Source organism: Opisthocomus hoazin, chromosome 9 (genome assembly GCF_030867145.1).
Source record: "Opisthocomus hoazin isolate bOpiHoa1 chromosome 9, bOpiHoa1.hap1, whole genome shotgun sequence".
NCBI lineage: Eukaryota > Metazoa > Chordata > Aves > Opisthocomiformes > Opisthocomidae > Opisthocomus > Opisthocomus hoazin.
This window is the reverse complement of record NC_134422.1, coordinates 14,976,739-14,993,750: the sequence shown is the minus strand read 5'-3', so window position 1 is coordinate 14,993,750 and position 17,012 is coordinate 14,976,739. Positions and strand designations below refer to the sequence as shown.

The 17,012-nt window shown below is 47.2% G+C and overlaps 1 protein-coding gene across 6 annotated transcripts in view; it reads left to right on the top strand.

Moving 5' to 3' along the window:
- The window catches only part of MRAS (muscle RAS oncogene homolog), a 48,205-nt gene that overhangs the window by 21,676 nt on the left and 9,517 nt on the right, over positions 1 to 17,012 (top strand). For all 6 annotated transcript variants that reach the window (XR_012765039.1, XM_075430691.1, XM_075430695.1 and 3 more), the window contains 4 exons: positions 1,342 to 1,552; positions 10,651 to 10,804; positions 14,130 to 14,229; positions 15,558 to 15,637. Coding sequence is in view for 5 of the 6 variants with exons in the window: in XM_075430691.1 (XP_075286806.1) it covers positions 1,360 to 1,552; positions 10,651 to 10,804; positions 14,130 to 14,229; positions 15,558 to 15,637 (527 nt within the window). In the remaining variant the exon portion in view is untranslated. The remainder of the gene's footprint in view (positions 1 to 1,341; positions 1,553 to 10,650; positions 10,805 to 14,129; positions 14,230 to 15,557; positions 15,638 to 17,012) is intronic.

Genomic DNA, 17,012 nt, shown 5'->3' with positions numbered 1-17,012 from the left:
AGAACCGCTTGCTGGGCTGCTTCTTAAATGAGTGGTCACTGCTGCTGGGTGTTGAAATGGGCCGTTCAGCAATGTCTGTCTCTTCTCCTTTCTCCACACATGTGTGCTGGTGCCCTGTTCCAGCCGGTGAATTTTTTTCTTCTTTCTTTGAAGCGTCGGTTCCTCGGCGGCTGGCCCGAGCGGAGGGGAGTGGTGTGACTGCGCCGTGGGGGAAGCTGCTCACCTGGCTCGCCGGGCTGTGTCACAGCCACAGAAACCAGCCTTCCTGCCACCGCAGGCTTGGGGTGTTGTTTTTTTTTTTTTAAAAAAAAAGGCAAAACAAAAACCACCTGTTGTTCCTGGCCTGCTGCCTTCTTGGTTTTATTTCTCAAACTTGCAAATGAGGGAGAAGAAAGGAGCTAAGTGCATTTTTGTCTGCCAGCAGAGCCAGGATTGGACCTTTAACTCCAGTTTCATCCATCATTTGCTGGTTCTGCTGGCACACTGACCCCTGGCCATAACGCACCATTTAATGTTTGCTGTACCCTGGGTTAAGCAATGAAGAGTAGCAAGGCTCTAGCTTCTCAGTGGGATTTGGTCACTGGCAACTGGAAATGATCTGAAACTTGACAGCTGCGCTGACCCGGGGTGATTTTTGGCATGGCTGCATGGGCCCAGCCCCTGTAGGAAAGATATTCAGATGATAAGGCTTGATAAGATGATTAGGCTTCGGGGTGACCTTATAGCAGCCTTCTAGTACGTGAGGGGGGCCTACAGGAAGGATGGAGAGGGACTTTTCACAAGGGTGTGTAGTGATAGGACAAGGGGGAATGGCTGTAAACTCAGAGGGCAGATTTAGATTGGATGTTAGGAAGAAATTCTTCACCATGAGGGTAGTGAGGCACTGGAACAGGTCGCCCAGAGAAGCTGTGGATACTCCCTCACTGAAAGTGGTCAAGACCAGGCTGGATGGAGCTCTGAGCAACCTGGTCTAGTGGAAGATGTCCCTGCTTATGGCAGGGGGGTTGGAACCAGATGATCTTCAAGGTCCCTTCCAACCCAAACCATTCTATGATTCTATAAAAGTTTTGCACATGCATTTGGTTGCAATTAGTGATCCTTGTAGACAAGGCAGAAGTAAACAAGCCATAGCAGTGGGGCTGCCTGCACTTCTGAGTGATGGGTCTGGGTCGGGATAGAGCTGTTGGCAAGGGTAGGCGCTGCCGCTCCTGTCCACAAGGACTTTGGACATCAGTACTGCCTTCATCCTCACTCCTTAGGCAGCAGGTAAAAGCTGCCTTGTGCATGTTGCCCTCTTCTCATTACTAATGAGTGATCGGAGATGATCTCTTTCTCCGGCAGGTTTAGCACACTGGAAGCATGGCTACAAGTGCTGTTCCCAGCGAAAACCTCCCCACGTATAAGCTGGTGGTGGTTGGAGATGGTGGCGTGGGGAAGAGCGCTCTCACCATTCAGTTTTTCCAGAAGATTTTTGTGCCGGACTATGACCCAACTATTGAAGACTCCTACCTGAAGCACACGGAAATAGATGGGCAGTGGGCAATTCTTGATGGTAAGCAAGCTACTCTCGTGGTCGCCTTCCCCTTCCAGCTGAGCATAAATGCAAATAGACCTCAATGCCTCCCACAACATGTTGTGCTCTTGCGTCCCTCCTACTCTACTGTGGGCTGCCAGGAATTTGAGTGCAGACTGGCCTGTGAGCTGCAGCACGTGGTCTGCAGCTGATCTCCAGCAAAGCTTCTGCTTCCAGTTGCGTTCATTCTGGTTCTGCACAGAAATGTTTTTTGCAGGAGTGTAAAAACCTATAGATCATCATAGACGTTTGGGGTAGGCTGCTACAAAGGGTGAATTATAGCACTGTGCGGTGGTTATTGCTGATGATACTTCATTGTGGTTAGGCTCATCCCCTGGGAAATAATAGTGAGTGGGTAACTGAATGAGGGTTATAACCAGAAAGAACGTTTAATCTAACCTGTCATCCACTGACAGTGAAGAATTGTAACACTTCTTAACTCCCATCATTCAGGTATGATGATTTCATATCTAGTTACCTGTTTCATTTAAATACGGGTAGGGTACCAGCCTGGAGAGCTGCTGTAACCAAGATCTTTCAGTTCTTTGAAGAAAAATTGCTTGCTTTTTTATTAAAAAAAAAAAAAGCAACAAACAAACAAAGAAGCCCCACAAACCCAGCCAAACAAAAAACCAAAGAGCCAACTACTCCCCAGAAAATCTTGATTCTGAATGTAAGAAAAAAGCCTTATATTACCTAAAGCAGCAACTTATTAGTTTGTGCTGCAAGAGACAGACTGACCACAGCCATAAAGGGAATCTTGCTGTTAAATGTTAGAGGTTTTGTTTTGCTCTATACAATAATTAAATTGCACATAAAAACAAGCAAATATTTTGTGCCTTAATTACCCAAGTGCTTGTATGGGGCCACTAACATAACTGAACTAAATTCAACCTCACTTGCAGCGTGTTCCTAGCTCCATCCTCTCGTCAAGAAGGCACTCAAGGTCTTTGGTGTCTGTGCGTATGTGTCATTGGTATGTGGAGACAGAAAACTGGGGGACTGGCATGAATGGTGGAACGTAGAGGGTGGTGCGGTTTGCTGCGAAGACCGTAAGCTTGGTCTGGAAACTTGATGTCTTCGTTGCACTCTTAAGGGCTTATCAGATGCAATTTTGTGAGTACAAATGGTCCCAAGGTACTTAAAGAACAGCCTTTACTCAGTATTAAAAAAAAAACCAAAAACAAAACCCCAAGCAACCAGCAACTTAATCTTGCCAACATTTGTTCATTTAAATACGTTAGTAGCTGGTCACTGATACGAGGGAATTGTGGAATTGGTGCCCAAATATATCTCTTATTGTCATCTGCATCAGAGATACCTGCTCTCAGTTAACCATCACATAATATATCTGTGCACCTTTATTTTTAAAATGTCACTGTGGTGTAAAAGAAAAATCTGATCCTGCTGTAAATGAAATCCATACTTTCTTTTTAGTCCAGAATCCAGCCCTCTGAAATGAGCAAACTTCATCTCCATGGGTGTGCCCTGTGATACCACAGTACCAGCTGCTGTACACATCGATGTGGGCTGAAACAGCCTGGGTTTTGTAAATTATTTGGAAGTAGAAAAGGCATCTTTCACTGAATATTTGGAATTTTTGTTTAGTCAAAAAAAACAAAACCCTCAAAACCAACCCTGACCTGGGTGGGAGTGGAGAAAGAGGTTGTTTTCCAACAAGCAGAAGCTTAACCCTTTGTTTTAATGAAAAAGCCTTTCTTTTGCTCAGATGGAGTTTAGTGGCTGTACTTGGGCTGAACTGAATTCAGCTGTAGCCTTGAATGGCACCTTGGGAATCCCTGACTTTCAGAGTCCGTGTGCCCACAGATGCCTTGCAGCCACAGAAGTGAAACTGCAGCTTCTCCTTCTCTTTCCTACCGCTTGAGACTTTGAACAATCAGAATTTTGGAAGAAAGGCAATATGCTTGCTTGGAAGAATGGGTGAGCCTTTACCATCTGCCCAGTAGAAACAGGGCATAAAGACTGGCTATCACATTTGTCTTCTGCTACCACTTTCTGTCACAGGCTTTGGATCTAGGCCGTTCTCGGAGGTCACCATATACTTGGACAGCTGCTCTTGTTGTGGTTACATGTGGTTGCATGAATCACAGTATAAAATTAGGGACAAACAAGATAGGAAGGGTAAACATGCATCATGATAATTTCTAGACTTTCCAGTTGTCCTTTATGACCAAATCCTTTACAAGCTGATGTTGCCTGCAGTGCTTGGTGGCAAGAAGCAGCTGCCTATCCCCAAAATAGGAACCAGTTTTAGAAGATGAGACTACCAAGTGAGGATATAGCGTGAGGGGCTCCATAAGTTTCTAAGTTTGCAGAAATAGTTATTTAAAAAAAAAAAGCCAAATACACCGGCATCCAGCAACGTAAAAAAAAAAAAAAAAGAGAGAAGAAAACACAGCCCACCCTCTTCCAGACTGTTGCCTGAGCAGTTCTGTACAAAGCACCTCTAGCATTTGGTATCTGCACCAGCATTATGTCGTAAGAAAACCTCTTGTGCTAGCCAGCTTGCATAAAGCATTTGGCTTCCATGCACGAAGACCTCCACCCACGTTTATTCAATAGCACTAACTGGCCACGTGATGAAATGTTTGACTCACATTTTTTTCCTTTGCTGAAAGCTCTCACTGAAAGTAGGCTTAAATGGAATAGGCTTTTATTTCAGATTTTAGACCTTGGAGCCAAACCTACACTCAAACTCTTCTTTTACAGATTTGCTCTCTGGCTTGGGCATGTCTATGTGTCTATTTTCTTACCAAAGAAGAGTCTGTGATAGTTCCCTGCCTCCCAGAAGATTCTGGGACCTGTGCTTGGTGTATTCAAGTCCAACACTACACAAAAATACTTTATTGTTGGCCTTACACCAGCTTTATAAGACCATCAATGCAGTGTTTGGAGGACAAGTGCTGCAGAGTGGAACAGGGCACTTAACCTGAATAAGGGATGCAAAGCCCGTTTTTTCAATTGCTGCCACCCCAACGAGGCTTGAAGATCAGCCTCCAGTTTTCTCTGCATATGTTATCTTCATTTATTCCCTGCTGTTCATACTGAAATCAGCACAGTGATGTGCTCAGTTAAATGCATTCACACGCAGGTGCTATATAGACACATCAGGTCAGAATTAAGTGGGGGCCAGGGTTAATCTGCTTTGATTAGCTGTTGCTCCAATTGAGTTGCTATCATTAATTTTGCACGCTCCTTTCTGTGTGCAGGCTAACTTAGCAATTAGCAGAGGATTTCTTTTGGTGTGGCTGTAAAATGCCAGTCTGGAATTATTAATCTGAGCATGAAGCCAAAAGTGGAATACCTTAATATGGCAAAAAATTCCCAGTGGTTCAAAATGCCTAGTGGCTCATAAACCATGCATAGCTAAAAAGACCCCGTGGAGTCACACCACGCACTGTGCCTTCCCCTGAGCTCCCTCGATGCCCGTGTGTCCCTTTTTGCTGAGGGTTTTTGCTGCTAGTCATCCCAGGACAGGCTGTCTGCTTTTCTGCTTTTCTCCTCAGGAAGCTTGGGAACAGTTCAGCCAGGAGGCCAGAGGGAGATCAAAGGTCACTTCAGGCTTGCAGGCAGAAGGGTTGGTTTGCGGCTCGCTTTCCTTGTGTGTTTTTTTTTTATTTAAACTTTGGGTAGCATCATCAAAATAATTAAAATTCAAATTAAGTTTTTACTTTCAGTCTTTTATTTGTGTGTACAGTATTTTCCCTCCCTTAATTACTGGGATTTTGCAATCTTGAAAGAGGGTTTTTTTTGTCTTGGGTCATGGGGACTTTTTTCCTGCCAGGAAAATTTTGATGTTGCGACATGGAAAACACAAGGCTTTGAATATTTGCCCTTTGTCAGAGAAAGAGCCCCTTTTAGGGCTCGTATCTTTATTCTGTTTATTGATGTGGAAGCCTTTCTTCTGAAGGCCCCTCTTTTCTTTTTCCTTAAAGAAAGGGCAAGAATTCAAGTACTCGGGTTTTCCATGTTACAACATCTGTGTATTTAGTTAGGGCACAGAAGAGGGCTCATAAAAGCCCCAGTGTTTCCCCCGTCACGTGTTTTTGCTCGAGGAAAGCTCTCGCGCTGGAAGCAGTATGGCTGTGTCTGAGAAGGAGCAGAAGCATCAGAGTGACCATGGGAAGCATCTACCTCACCTTATTCACAGCGTGGGCACCTCATACTTCTTCAGGGTGACTTGGGGTGTGGGAATACAGACTGTAAGCCGTGGCCTCTGCTCAGTGCCCAGAATACCGATTCCTCAGCTGAAGCCAATGCCAGATGGGGGCTGCCCTCTCTGACTGCGCTGCTGATGTAAGGAAGATGAAGACGGTGGGCATGGCTTTCCTCAGCCTGAGAGTCTTTGGTTTGACTTATCAGTTCAAGTTAAGTTTTCCCTTGAGCTTGGCTACCAAGCTGCAGGGCAGCTGGGGATGGAGTTTCTCTCTGGCCCTACCTTTTGAAGCAGAGCTGCGGTGCCAAGAGGAAAGCAAGACTTGGAGAGAGAAGCACCACAAGGAGTCCAGCTCGGTAACCTATGGTCCCCTGACAGTGCCACATTCCCAGTTCTGCTCTTTGCTCCAGGGACTTTTCCTGTATTTCATGTTAGGAAGACAAAGAAGCAGAAGATGTCTGGAGTCAGACTTCTTTGTGCTGCTCCTCTCCCTGACATAGTGAACTCTGGTTCCTATCTGCCCGCTGACCCATCCAGCCCTTGAAGGCTTGCCCATGTGCTGCACATACCTAGCCAAAGGCATTTCACTGGAGACTGTGTGCAAAAATCATGTCGTACACATTGTGCTCGCCTTTCCAAGCATGAGATCGAGGTTGGCACAAACAACTGCATCTGTCCCTGAGCTTGGTGATGTGCAGCCACTCTTCCGGATGCTGGAGGGTAAGGTGCTCCAAGAGACATGCTGAGCTGCATTCAGCACTGGCTGTGACAATGTGCAGCTGCTGCTCAGAACAGGCTGCTGGTGTCTGATTCGGGCAGCGAAACCCAAGGGCTGAAGAATAGCAAATGGCTTTAACCTGCTTGTCTGGTCGTCTTAGGCCCCTTAGATGCAATGGACAGTGGAGAAACTCTCTTGAGTTGATCTATACACCTAGCTGCCCAGCAATGTAAAGACAAAGATGTAGGAGGGAATTTTGCCTAGGTGTGAAAAGAGAAGAGGAACATACCTGCACAACCAGATCTGAGCTCCCCGAAGGCTGTTCAGTTTGAATCTGACCTGAATCCAGCCTAGGCTCTAGAAAAAGCAATGCCGTGACTTAGATTTCACAGTATGTCTCTGCCCTTGGCTTAGGTTTACATGCCTGTGTCTCTGGATGGGCGCTCAGAGCACTGTCGGTTACAGAGACATCACCATGTAAAATACCTGGGAGCACCAAGTGCTTCTCTTTTGGGCCATAAATTCCTGTGTATTCCTGGGCTCCTGCGTCCACTCAGAAGTGCCATCTAAGCAGCTACACTCTTGCCTAACCCATCGGGATTCACAGGAAGATGGTGTGAAGAGCTCTAAGGGGGCAGGATTCAATTAGCAAGGAGTTCATCACAACAGTTGGGGTCACATCCACTGAAGAGCAGAGAAGACCATCTCTTCACTCAGCAACCTCTTACCTGCAAAGCAGGAGACCTCCCTGCTGGGCTTTCACAGCCTAATTGCTCTTAGTTTAGTCTCCAGCTGATTGCGTGATAGCTCTGTGAAATGGCTTTGCCCTCTTTGGATGTCTGTTCCTACGTCAGACATAGTCTTTGGCTTCTCTCTCCTCCATCTTTACCCAAGTGCTTTCGTTAACGCTCCTCTTTGCTCCTCTTTGCTGCTTCTTCGGTCAAGTTTGTGGGAACTTCACCAAGTTTGCTGTTGGAAGTCCATGACCATGCGCTGTGCACCCTATGGATCTGATCTCAGTTCTTGGAAGAACGAGGTAGGGAAAACCCACTGTGCTGTGGTCCAGCCTTGTTTCCACATTGGCTTTTATGTGCCACCAGTGGGGCAGCTGCCAGTAAGAGGCAACTGCTGTTCTGAAGGGGAAGAGAGAGCTCACAGTTCTTCTCTGCTCATGATTATGTCTTCTGGCATACTGTCTGCAGAAATGAGAATTTTAAAAGAAGGTGCATGCTGGCTAACATCCTAAATCTTTGGGAATCCAGTCAATCACCTTCCCAGTTTCGCCTTTCCAAGGTTTCTCTTTGCTACTTTCCCGTTTCTGTAGTTAAGAGTCTTCTTGAAGCTTTTATGCCACAAGATTACTCCAGAAGCAAAGCCACTTGCATCTGGCCCTTTTTCGGTGCTGATGCTTTTCAGTATGTGGTCCCATCTTGCCGACGCAGGATCCAGATCGCACTCTCTTCTCTGGGTACAATTCATCTAACACGGAAGTGTTAGGATGGGGGGAGTTGTCTTTATGAAGAGCACATTTAAAGTTTAAAGAAAAGACGTTCTCTGGCCATCCACATAATGCTTAACTTCCCGTGAATAACTCATCTGAGATTAACCTTAACCTTCACTGCTGCATGTCTTTTACTTGGATTTCCACAGTGCCATTTTAAATACTGCCTGGACTTGCCTGCCTTTCTACGAATGCTGCAAGTGAATCCTCTTTAAATAGCAGCTGCTGACACAGCAGCTCTGCCTGTGTTTAATGCGATGCTGTGGCCAAGATCCAGGCGAGGTAGGAGTGGCAGGACCGCAGCCCGGTGCTGTGCTCCGGGTGTCCCCACAGCCTGCCTCGGGCTTGTCCCCTGCCCTCTCCGGGGGGGTAGAAAGCTTTGGAGAGGCAGCAGCTAGGGATGGGTTAGTGGGTGCAAGAGCAGAGCTGGATGCTCCTCGTGTGTTTCACGGGAGGTTTGCAAATGTGCCAGAGCAAGGGGAAGTCCCTAAGCAAATTACCATGCAGGATGCGGCACCTCCACCTACCTGCCCACGCCTGTGCTCGGGCACCTGCCTTGTCTCGGGGGAGGAAGGGCTGGAGAGCCTGGCCCCGGTGGGAAGCTGTCCTGCTCCAACACAAGGTGGGTCGGTGTGCTGGAGAGGGGAAGGGAGTGGGCGCACACATGTGTGTGCATGTTGGTTGTCAGCGGGTGCAGGGGTCAGACGAGGGCAGCCCAACCTCTCCTCACAGGTGGGGCAGGTAGGAAGGATTAATTTCCTCTTCTGTCCCAGCCACGTGGTCCTGGCCTCACTCCATGGTAGCAGTTCTGCCCAGGGCATAGAAATTCACCAGCGCATGTAGCGTCTTTGGGTTGTGTTTCTATTTTCTTTTTTCTTTTCTTTTTTTTGTACAGTCCTTAAGAATAGCCAGGATGCCTTTGAGCTAGGACCCTTGTTTCCTAGATTTAGAGGGCAGAAGCAGGATAAAAGGCTATGAAGAAACACCTGTGACCTTCCAGCAAGCTCCAGCTACTTGGCAAACAAGCCTAAATCTCAGGGTCTCTGCAAGAGCCTAGAAGTTCTTTTCACCTTAAGGGCTCGTGGAGACAGACATTCAAGAGCAGCAAAGGCAGGCAAAGGAATGAGGCTGAAGGTTTTAAAGGGCCTGTCATCACCAAGTAAGGTCTTCAGGTCCTCCAGGGTTGCTACCTTTCCTCCAGACGTATAGCCAAGGCGTGGGCTGGCTCATGGGCTGCTCTGTGACGTGTGGCATGTCTGCCTGTGGCCACCCGTGCTGATTCAGCAAGTAATGCCAGCAGCAAAGTGGGCTTTCTCCTGGCTCCATCTGGAGACTGGGGCAGCCTGAGTACTTACCCCTATGGGGAACATCTTGCTAGGACTGCGGGCCTGCTCAGACTAGAAAAACCTGTATCGAGCCCTGCTGCTCTGTCAGCAGTACGGTCCTGCCACAGCCTCCAGCCACCAGTGCCCTGGGATTTCTCCATCACTCGTGGGCAGCAGATGCTAACGCTGTGGCTCTGCAGCAGAGGCGGAAACAGTTTTCCCACCCAGCCCAGTTGACTGGGATATGAAAATGTTCCCAGTCATCATGAAGGTCCCACATTTGCCTCTAGGATACAACGATGCATTAGGACTGTTACTTCTGAGCAGCTGATGCATTTTGTGCTCACACCGTGTTTGTACTGGTGCAGCCTAAGCTGATGAACTCCTCTTTTACCCTCCTCCTGCCAGCCAAAATCCTGGCAGTGTACAAAGCTGGGGCCCAAGAATTGGCATCAATGATGTGCATCAGTATGTGGTGCTTACCTAGAAGGCCGTTGTAGCTTGCTCCACTTGTGGTCCATGATGGAGCTGATGGGAGCCCCTGCAAGGCAGAGTGATGGAGAACCAGTGAGTTATGGTCATATTAGAGAGGAGGTTAATCTAGTGGGGAACAGCATCTGGGTTGCTGCCAGAACTGGTGTCTTTTAGGGGATCAGAGCATAGATTTAGGCATTGTCAATGCACAGAAACACGATCACTATATAGGATATGTGAGTCACTTAAAGCTTTTCCACCTGTTTTAACTAGCTTCTCAATATCATATCCCACCACTTGGGACAAAGTATATAAGGGGAGTTTCTCAACGGCTGTACCAACTTGCTCTGAAAGCACATAATTGTGTAGAAGTAATATCCATCTATTGAGAAAAGGAAAATGCTTGTAGCTGTTACTCTGGGCTTTCTCCCAGCTCTCCTTTACCACGCAGTTTGTAGATTGTCCCTGACATTTCAACTGTCATTTACTTACTCTTCTTGGGATTTTCCATGTGGAGAGCAGAGAGAGCTGGGAGAGGGCAAGATGGAGGGCTGTAAATACTTTGAGCCATAGCTTGCCAGAGGAGCAACTCCCCAAGTTCAGTGGTCATTATTTGCTCCTGGAAAAGCAAAGTAAAATCCACATAGTCTTCTTCCTCTCCATCTGCTCCCAGCATCGGCACGTGCTGATGAGTGGGGTCTGGGAGTGATATTTGGTTTGTGACAAGAAACCACCTTGTCCATCCAACTCTCTTTTGTCAGATCTTGCAGCGTTTGAGAGGAGAAAGCCCAGTGGAGACAGAAGGGCCATGTAGGACACGTAGCGGTGATAGCAGCCACAGGATCTCACAGTAACTAAAAACCATCATGTCTTCTGTCCTAGTTCTGGATACTGCGGGCCAAGAGGAGTTCAGCGCAATGCGGGAGCAGTACATGAGAACCGGAGATGGTTTCCTTATAGTCTACTCGGTGACGGACAAGGCTAGCTTCGAGCACGTGGACCGGTTCCATCAGCTGATCCTCAGAGTCAAGGACAGGTGGGTGCCATGGAGCCAATCGCTGCTGACCCTGCTCCCACTGCTCTGAGACCACCTATAGTTGCACACCTTGCCCTGCTTTTCACCCCCTGGGTGTCCCAGGACAATTCCTTGTGTGTGGATTTGTCGTCCTACATACGAGGAATAAGAAGTGGGTTTACCTCTTCTGATAAGCATGTAGTGCTTTCAACGTGGAAGAGTTCAGTACTGTTGTGATGGAGTGAAAATGGGTCTGAAGGGGAGAAACTCCAGCCAGAACAGTCTGGCAGAGCAGTATGAGAAAGGTAGACACCTTTGGAGGTAACACATTTGGCTCTGAAGAGGGAGAAGGATGCTCTGTACACAGTGCAGGCACTTTGAGAACGCCATCAGGGAGTCAGCAAGCCTTCGGCCCTAATCTTTTCGTCTGTCCTGGTAGCATCCTCCTTTCCCTGGCTTCAGTGGGTGCCAAACCAACCTTAGAAGGTCCTGCATGACTTGGATCTATGAACAAGTATCTTGAAAGGGAAAACACCCCACATTGGAAAGAACTGTATTTCTTACAAGGGGTGTAATGCACTTAATGCATCGTGCTCTGTAGTAGCCATTCTCAATGAATAAAACACCTCTGCATGACTGGGGAGAAAGCAAGAGAGGTCACCCGCTCCCCTCCTCATGCCTGCGTGGGAGAAGGTAGCACTGAGAGTTTAATCGTGGTAAGCAAATGTGTCCTGACAGAGCGAGGGGAAGCTGCCAGGGTTTATCTGCGAGACAACTCCCTCTTCCCATCCCAGTTCAAGAGGCGATGAATCCATCCTCGCTGGGTGGGGTGTGAATAAAGCCCTTATATGTCTGATTAAGCCCTTATATGTCTGCAGCTTTGAAACACTTGGTTTTTCCATTCATAATGGCTTTTAATTATGGAAGTCATCAAGAAAAGCCACCAGAGGGTTCGGGCCTCGTTGCTGGCTTCCTTTCGCAGCTCTGAATAACTTCCCCACAGGAAGGGTGGACTCGTATCATGTGAGGTTCACAGCTGACAGCTCTTCCAGTAAAGCATCCAAAGCAGAGCCCAGCAGAGTGAAAAGTAAAGGAAAAACCACCCTTTGGTTTCATCTAAATCAAGAAAAATGTCAGTCACTCAGTCTGCCTCCCAGATAAGGACAGGCTTTTCTTCACTGCCAGCTCAGCTTGGGGCAAATGAAATCTGTTTCTGAAAGTTGAAGAAGACAGGACAGCATTTCCTGTAACCTCCCCCAAACTGATGTCGGTTTTATTTAATTTAACTTTGTGAAAATAAGATGTGGTATTCATTGTTTTGCTCTGGACTGAAACTTCTACCCTGCTGTATGCCACGCAAGCCCCATGGCCGGCGTGTGAGAAGCAGGAAGCGAAACGGCTGGTGAGGTTGTTTTTGTTTCCCCGCTCAACACCACCGAAGCGCAGAGCGCGAGGAACTTAACGCTTCATCCACGACCCGAGCTCGTTCAGAGAATCGCAGCAGTAGGAGCGGTGTGAGCAAAGAAACCGTCCTGCCAGACCCGCAGGTAGCTGGGAGCAGAGCATCGTCCTGCTTTTCCAGCTAGCAGTCAGTTCTGGAAACTTAAAATCCAAAGGAACTGCAGGCTGCTGCATTAGTAGAGCTGTTCAAAGCCTGCCTCCTGTTTCTTCACATAACCTTCATTACAGTAAAGCTTCCAACTATAGCAGATTTGTCCAACTAGCAATCGTACGGCTTAGAACAGGGACGAAAGTCCCCGCAGAGTTTTGTGCCTGCTGTAAACAAGACAAATGAGATACTGTCCAAATGTAATTCCTTTCTTATCAATCTGCTGCAAGCCAAAAAGAAATCAAATAATCCAGACAAGCAAGTGTTTTGCTCCAGAATGATCAGAGTCAAGATATATCAATGCTCAGGTATTAAAATTAAATCAAGGCCACATTATCAGAATGAATAACTGTAAGACTCATCTAAAATGCAGAGTGCAGTACAGTATTTTTCCAGCCAGAGCAGTGGGGCAATGTGCCAGAGAGAAGATGGAGCCCTTATCGTCTCGATGAAAAATGGCACAGAAACACTGTTTGAAAATCCAGACTTACTCAGGGAAGTGTTTTATGCAGAAATGAGTATGGCCCAGCTGGTTCTTACCCCAGTAAAATCAGCTCTGTGACAGCAGAGAACACTGGAATCATTTTAGGAGGGTTTAAAGTTCAATGTAAGAAAATAATACTGCAGTAACTCTCAGTTATCAGAAGGGACCTCCTCCCTCGTAGCAGTGGGTGAAGGCCCTGCAGCACGACCTTGCTTTCCGTGCCATGCAGCTGGAGGAGAGGCTCCCACGTGTGGGACGTGGGGTGGGGTGGGCAGCAGCCGCACGGCCAGGACCACCTGTGGCGTGAGCTGGCTCGCTTCAGTTTGGTCACCAGAGCTATGGGGGTTTCTGCTGGGGAAGTGGCTGACCCACAGACCTTGTCAGGAGAGCCTCATGCTGGGTGTGCTGTGGATAGATGGGTCTCTTTTCAGGTGGTGTCCAAAGACAGTCAGTTACATGCCCAGTAAAGTTAAAGAAATACTGACTATTATTACAGAGGTAGATGGTTTTGGTGCAAAAGGATGGTTGTTCGTCAGGTTTTTGCTGTAGGATCTGAAACAGGTAATAGCATCTGGAAACTTAGCAAGACTCTTCCGTTCCCTCCAGCCTCCTTCCAGCTACCACAGCCAGTCTTTCAATTTGTCTTGGGGTAACAAATGATGGGGATCTTTTCCCCCAGACATTTTCTCCCCCATGACATGCCCCCCTCAGTGCCAGCTCTCCCAGAGTCCGCCTTTTCTTCCTCCACAGTTGCTCTCAGTGGATGGGTCTCCACCAGGACATGAACTGACACCAGTTCCTCCAACGTACCTCGGTACCTCGCAGTGACGAGCTGCTGCCAAGACACGCAGCTACTGATATGCCTTCACTGTTACGAGAGAGTCCTGTTCTCCTGCTCAAGATCTGTCTCTGTCTCTCAGTTTCCATAGTTCTTTCTTCAGCTAGATGGGTCTTCAGTCTTAGCTGTTATCATTGCTGAAACCATGGCACCAAGTCCCTGAAGTGCCTCCAACTAAGAGTGGACAGGTGCATGCATGCAACTTGTCAAGTAAATTTTTACAGTGTGAATATGTATAGCACAGTCTGGGGGCTGATGTGTGTTCATTTGGTCCTTCTTTATATTTCTTTACATGTGTGTGGTATGTCTGTAGCCAAAATTGTTAAATGATGTCAGCATCAGAAAGAGAAACTTATGCTCAGCATTTTTTATTGTAGTCTACTAATAATTGGGTGGTGGTTTTGGTTTTTTCCAGAGAGTCCTTTCCGATGATTTTGGTGGCAAACAAGGTTGATCTAATGCATTTACGGAAAATTACAAGAGAACAGGGAAGAGAAATGGCAACAAAACATAATGTAAGTTTGTGGGATTGTTTAATTGGTTGTTTTAAGTCCCATTACAGGCATTCAGAATTGAATTCTCTGCTCATTTAGAGCTGAATTAAAGCATTTCTCTTACATCAAACATATGCAATTACATTTTCGACGACTACAAAGTAGTAACTATGAAGCTTCCTTTCAGTAGGGCCAATTCATCACTGAAACTAGAACCTCTGCTGTGCAGCAGGCTCTGGCAAAGCTGTGGCCATCATGACGCCATGGGTACAAGGTAGCTCCAAGTGGTGAGAAATGTGAAGTGTTTAAAGTGAGGGAAGAAAGTGCGCCCTCCTGGAGTGAAAAAGCAGAGTCAGGTGTTAGGAGGTATACCAGCTGGCCTTATGAAACGAGCTTGTTAAAGATAATGAAGTTACAGGGTTGTTAAGCACTTCTAAATCTGGCCCACCATCTTAGCTCTGCATTATTCATGCCATAGTTTAGCCCAAGAAATTGGTCTTGGATGGGTGTAGATGACATGATACTCCACTAATCACCTTGTAAATGCCAGCAGCCCTGAATACCCGGAGGGAGGCAACAGCTCCCGGAGGAGGAACTGAATGGAAAAGTAAAGGCAAACAAGCCTGAGACCTCTTGGCAGCTTGCTGTGCCTACATGGCAAACTGGGCTGTGTTTTCTAAGCAAGCCCTGATGGGAGTTTGGCAGGGCAGGTTCACTCCGTCCCCTCCCAAAGGAAGCTCGTTTCTGTAGGAGCCAGGACACCTAACCTGAACGCAAGGCATTGCATCCATCTGTAGGCGCACGCTTTGGAAAAGGCCGTGTACAAAAATACCTTATCAGAGGCAGTTTTAAAAGTCTGCCAGTGTGCTGGACAAGCACTCTAGGAGGCCCCATCTGGCTGTCAGATTTTGAAGGAGAAGATCACTTTACACTGAGGGGGGAATTGTAGTCATGAAATATTCATGCAGTAGTCCTAATAAAATGTGGCAAGCAAGAATTTTTGGCAAGTCTTCATCTTTCGACAACCTTCGAATATTTTCATGTCTGCAAGCACAGCTTAGGGGTAGAGAACATCTGACAACATGAAGCCTACAATTATTCTTCCCCAAACCCGGAGTTCTGATAGCAGCTGGTTTGCCTGGTGCTTATTCCGGACCTTTTGTAAGCACTTGCTGACCTCGCTGCAAAGATGTTGATAGCAATGTCATGACAACACTGTTTACCTGTATTTCCTCGGTCTCTTAGGTACCCGATTTCTCCAGCCTTTAGGGTTTTTCATTTTGAAACTGGTTTGCTACCAACACATAGGCTGTTACTAATCTCTTCTGTGATACACTTCTCTCCTCCAGATTCCCTATATAGAAACGAGCGCCAAGGACCCACCTCTAAACGTTGACAAGGCCTTCCACGATCTCGTGAGAGTGATAAGGTAAGCTGCAAACTCGTTGCTTGCTCGCTGCCCATGGACGGGACGTGCAGGAGTCCTGGCCCGGAGAGCCAGGAGCCAAATTTTGGGGAGCAGGGGCCAAATGGTTTGGTTGGGTGTAGGAGATTTCTGGGGTTTATTAAACTTTCTTGTCCTGTATCTGCATAGGGATGTTATGAGCACTTAGTTACCCTTGCAGGACCATCAGTGCTAGGCAAGTTGAGAACTGGCTGTGGCCACGATGAACATATATTATTCAACAAACAGTGCAAAGCCTATTTTAGCGATCAGCTTTAAAAGGCCAGCGCTAAAAGCTCTGGGCCAGTAATTTGGGGTTTCATAGCTTTGTCCTCTCAGGGTCTCACGTTGCCAGAGGTTAAAAAGGACTGGCAAAAAATTCTACAAAATTCTAATGCTGTATGTGACTTCTAACATTTTCTGCTCACTAAATGGAAAAAATTAAGCTGCTTTGTATGAGAAACAGCATGACCTAATGGCTAAGCCACAGGTTTCCTCCTCAGACTGCAGAGGTTTGTTCCCAGTTTTGGCATGAGCTGCCTTTGCTCGCTTTGGCAAACGCCTGTTCTCCGGGCAAACCCCTGCTCCAGCTGCCGGCGGGAAGGGACTGCCTTCCAAAATCCCGGCTGCCCTGCAGGAAAAGAGCTACACGCACATCTCGGCGTCTCGACTGATAACCTCAAACCTCTCTGAGTAGATTTGTTTTTCTGGCACCAGTTGTCTGCCAGATTTTTCTGAGCCCTCGTTTTTCATGTTTTGGGAGGGTACTGTGCTGAAATCATGCTCCTCCCCGCCATGCAGTCAAAGTGCCTCACGCGGCAATTAAACCATGAGGCATTTATTCACAGCGTATCTGTACTTGTGAATATCTTAGCGCAGCCTCAAGTCAGCCTCCATCAAAAGCAGATGGTACTGCCCACTCTTCCCACATGTCTCAAAAGCAGGGGGCAGAAAGCCTTTGGAGAACGACAGAGCTGAGCTGGAAATGTCCCAAGCTATTTCCCAACTGTTCTGGAACTCAGCGTTAGCTGGCTAGATATTACTTTTGTGTTACAGGGAGCTCTTACCACCATCTCGTCTACTCTGGAAAAAAAAACCCACACACAGCAAAAATAAGATGGTGAGGGTCCGTTAGCTTTTTCTACATAACGTGACTCCAGACAGGCACAGTCTGGCAGGATTGTTGTAATGAGACATCGCCAAGTTTAAGCCCCGAAAATGCACTCCATAACCTCAAAAATAGGTGATGTACCTCAGTTCCCTGTGTAGTTACCGTGAAAGTTGTTGCCAGCCAGGTGAAACCCTCCGTGGCATCAAGGGCACCAGAGATGTTCACAGGAGCGTGAACTGGCGTTAAGTC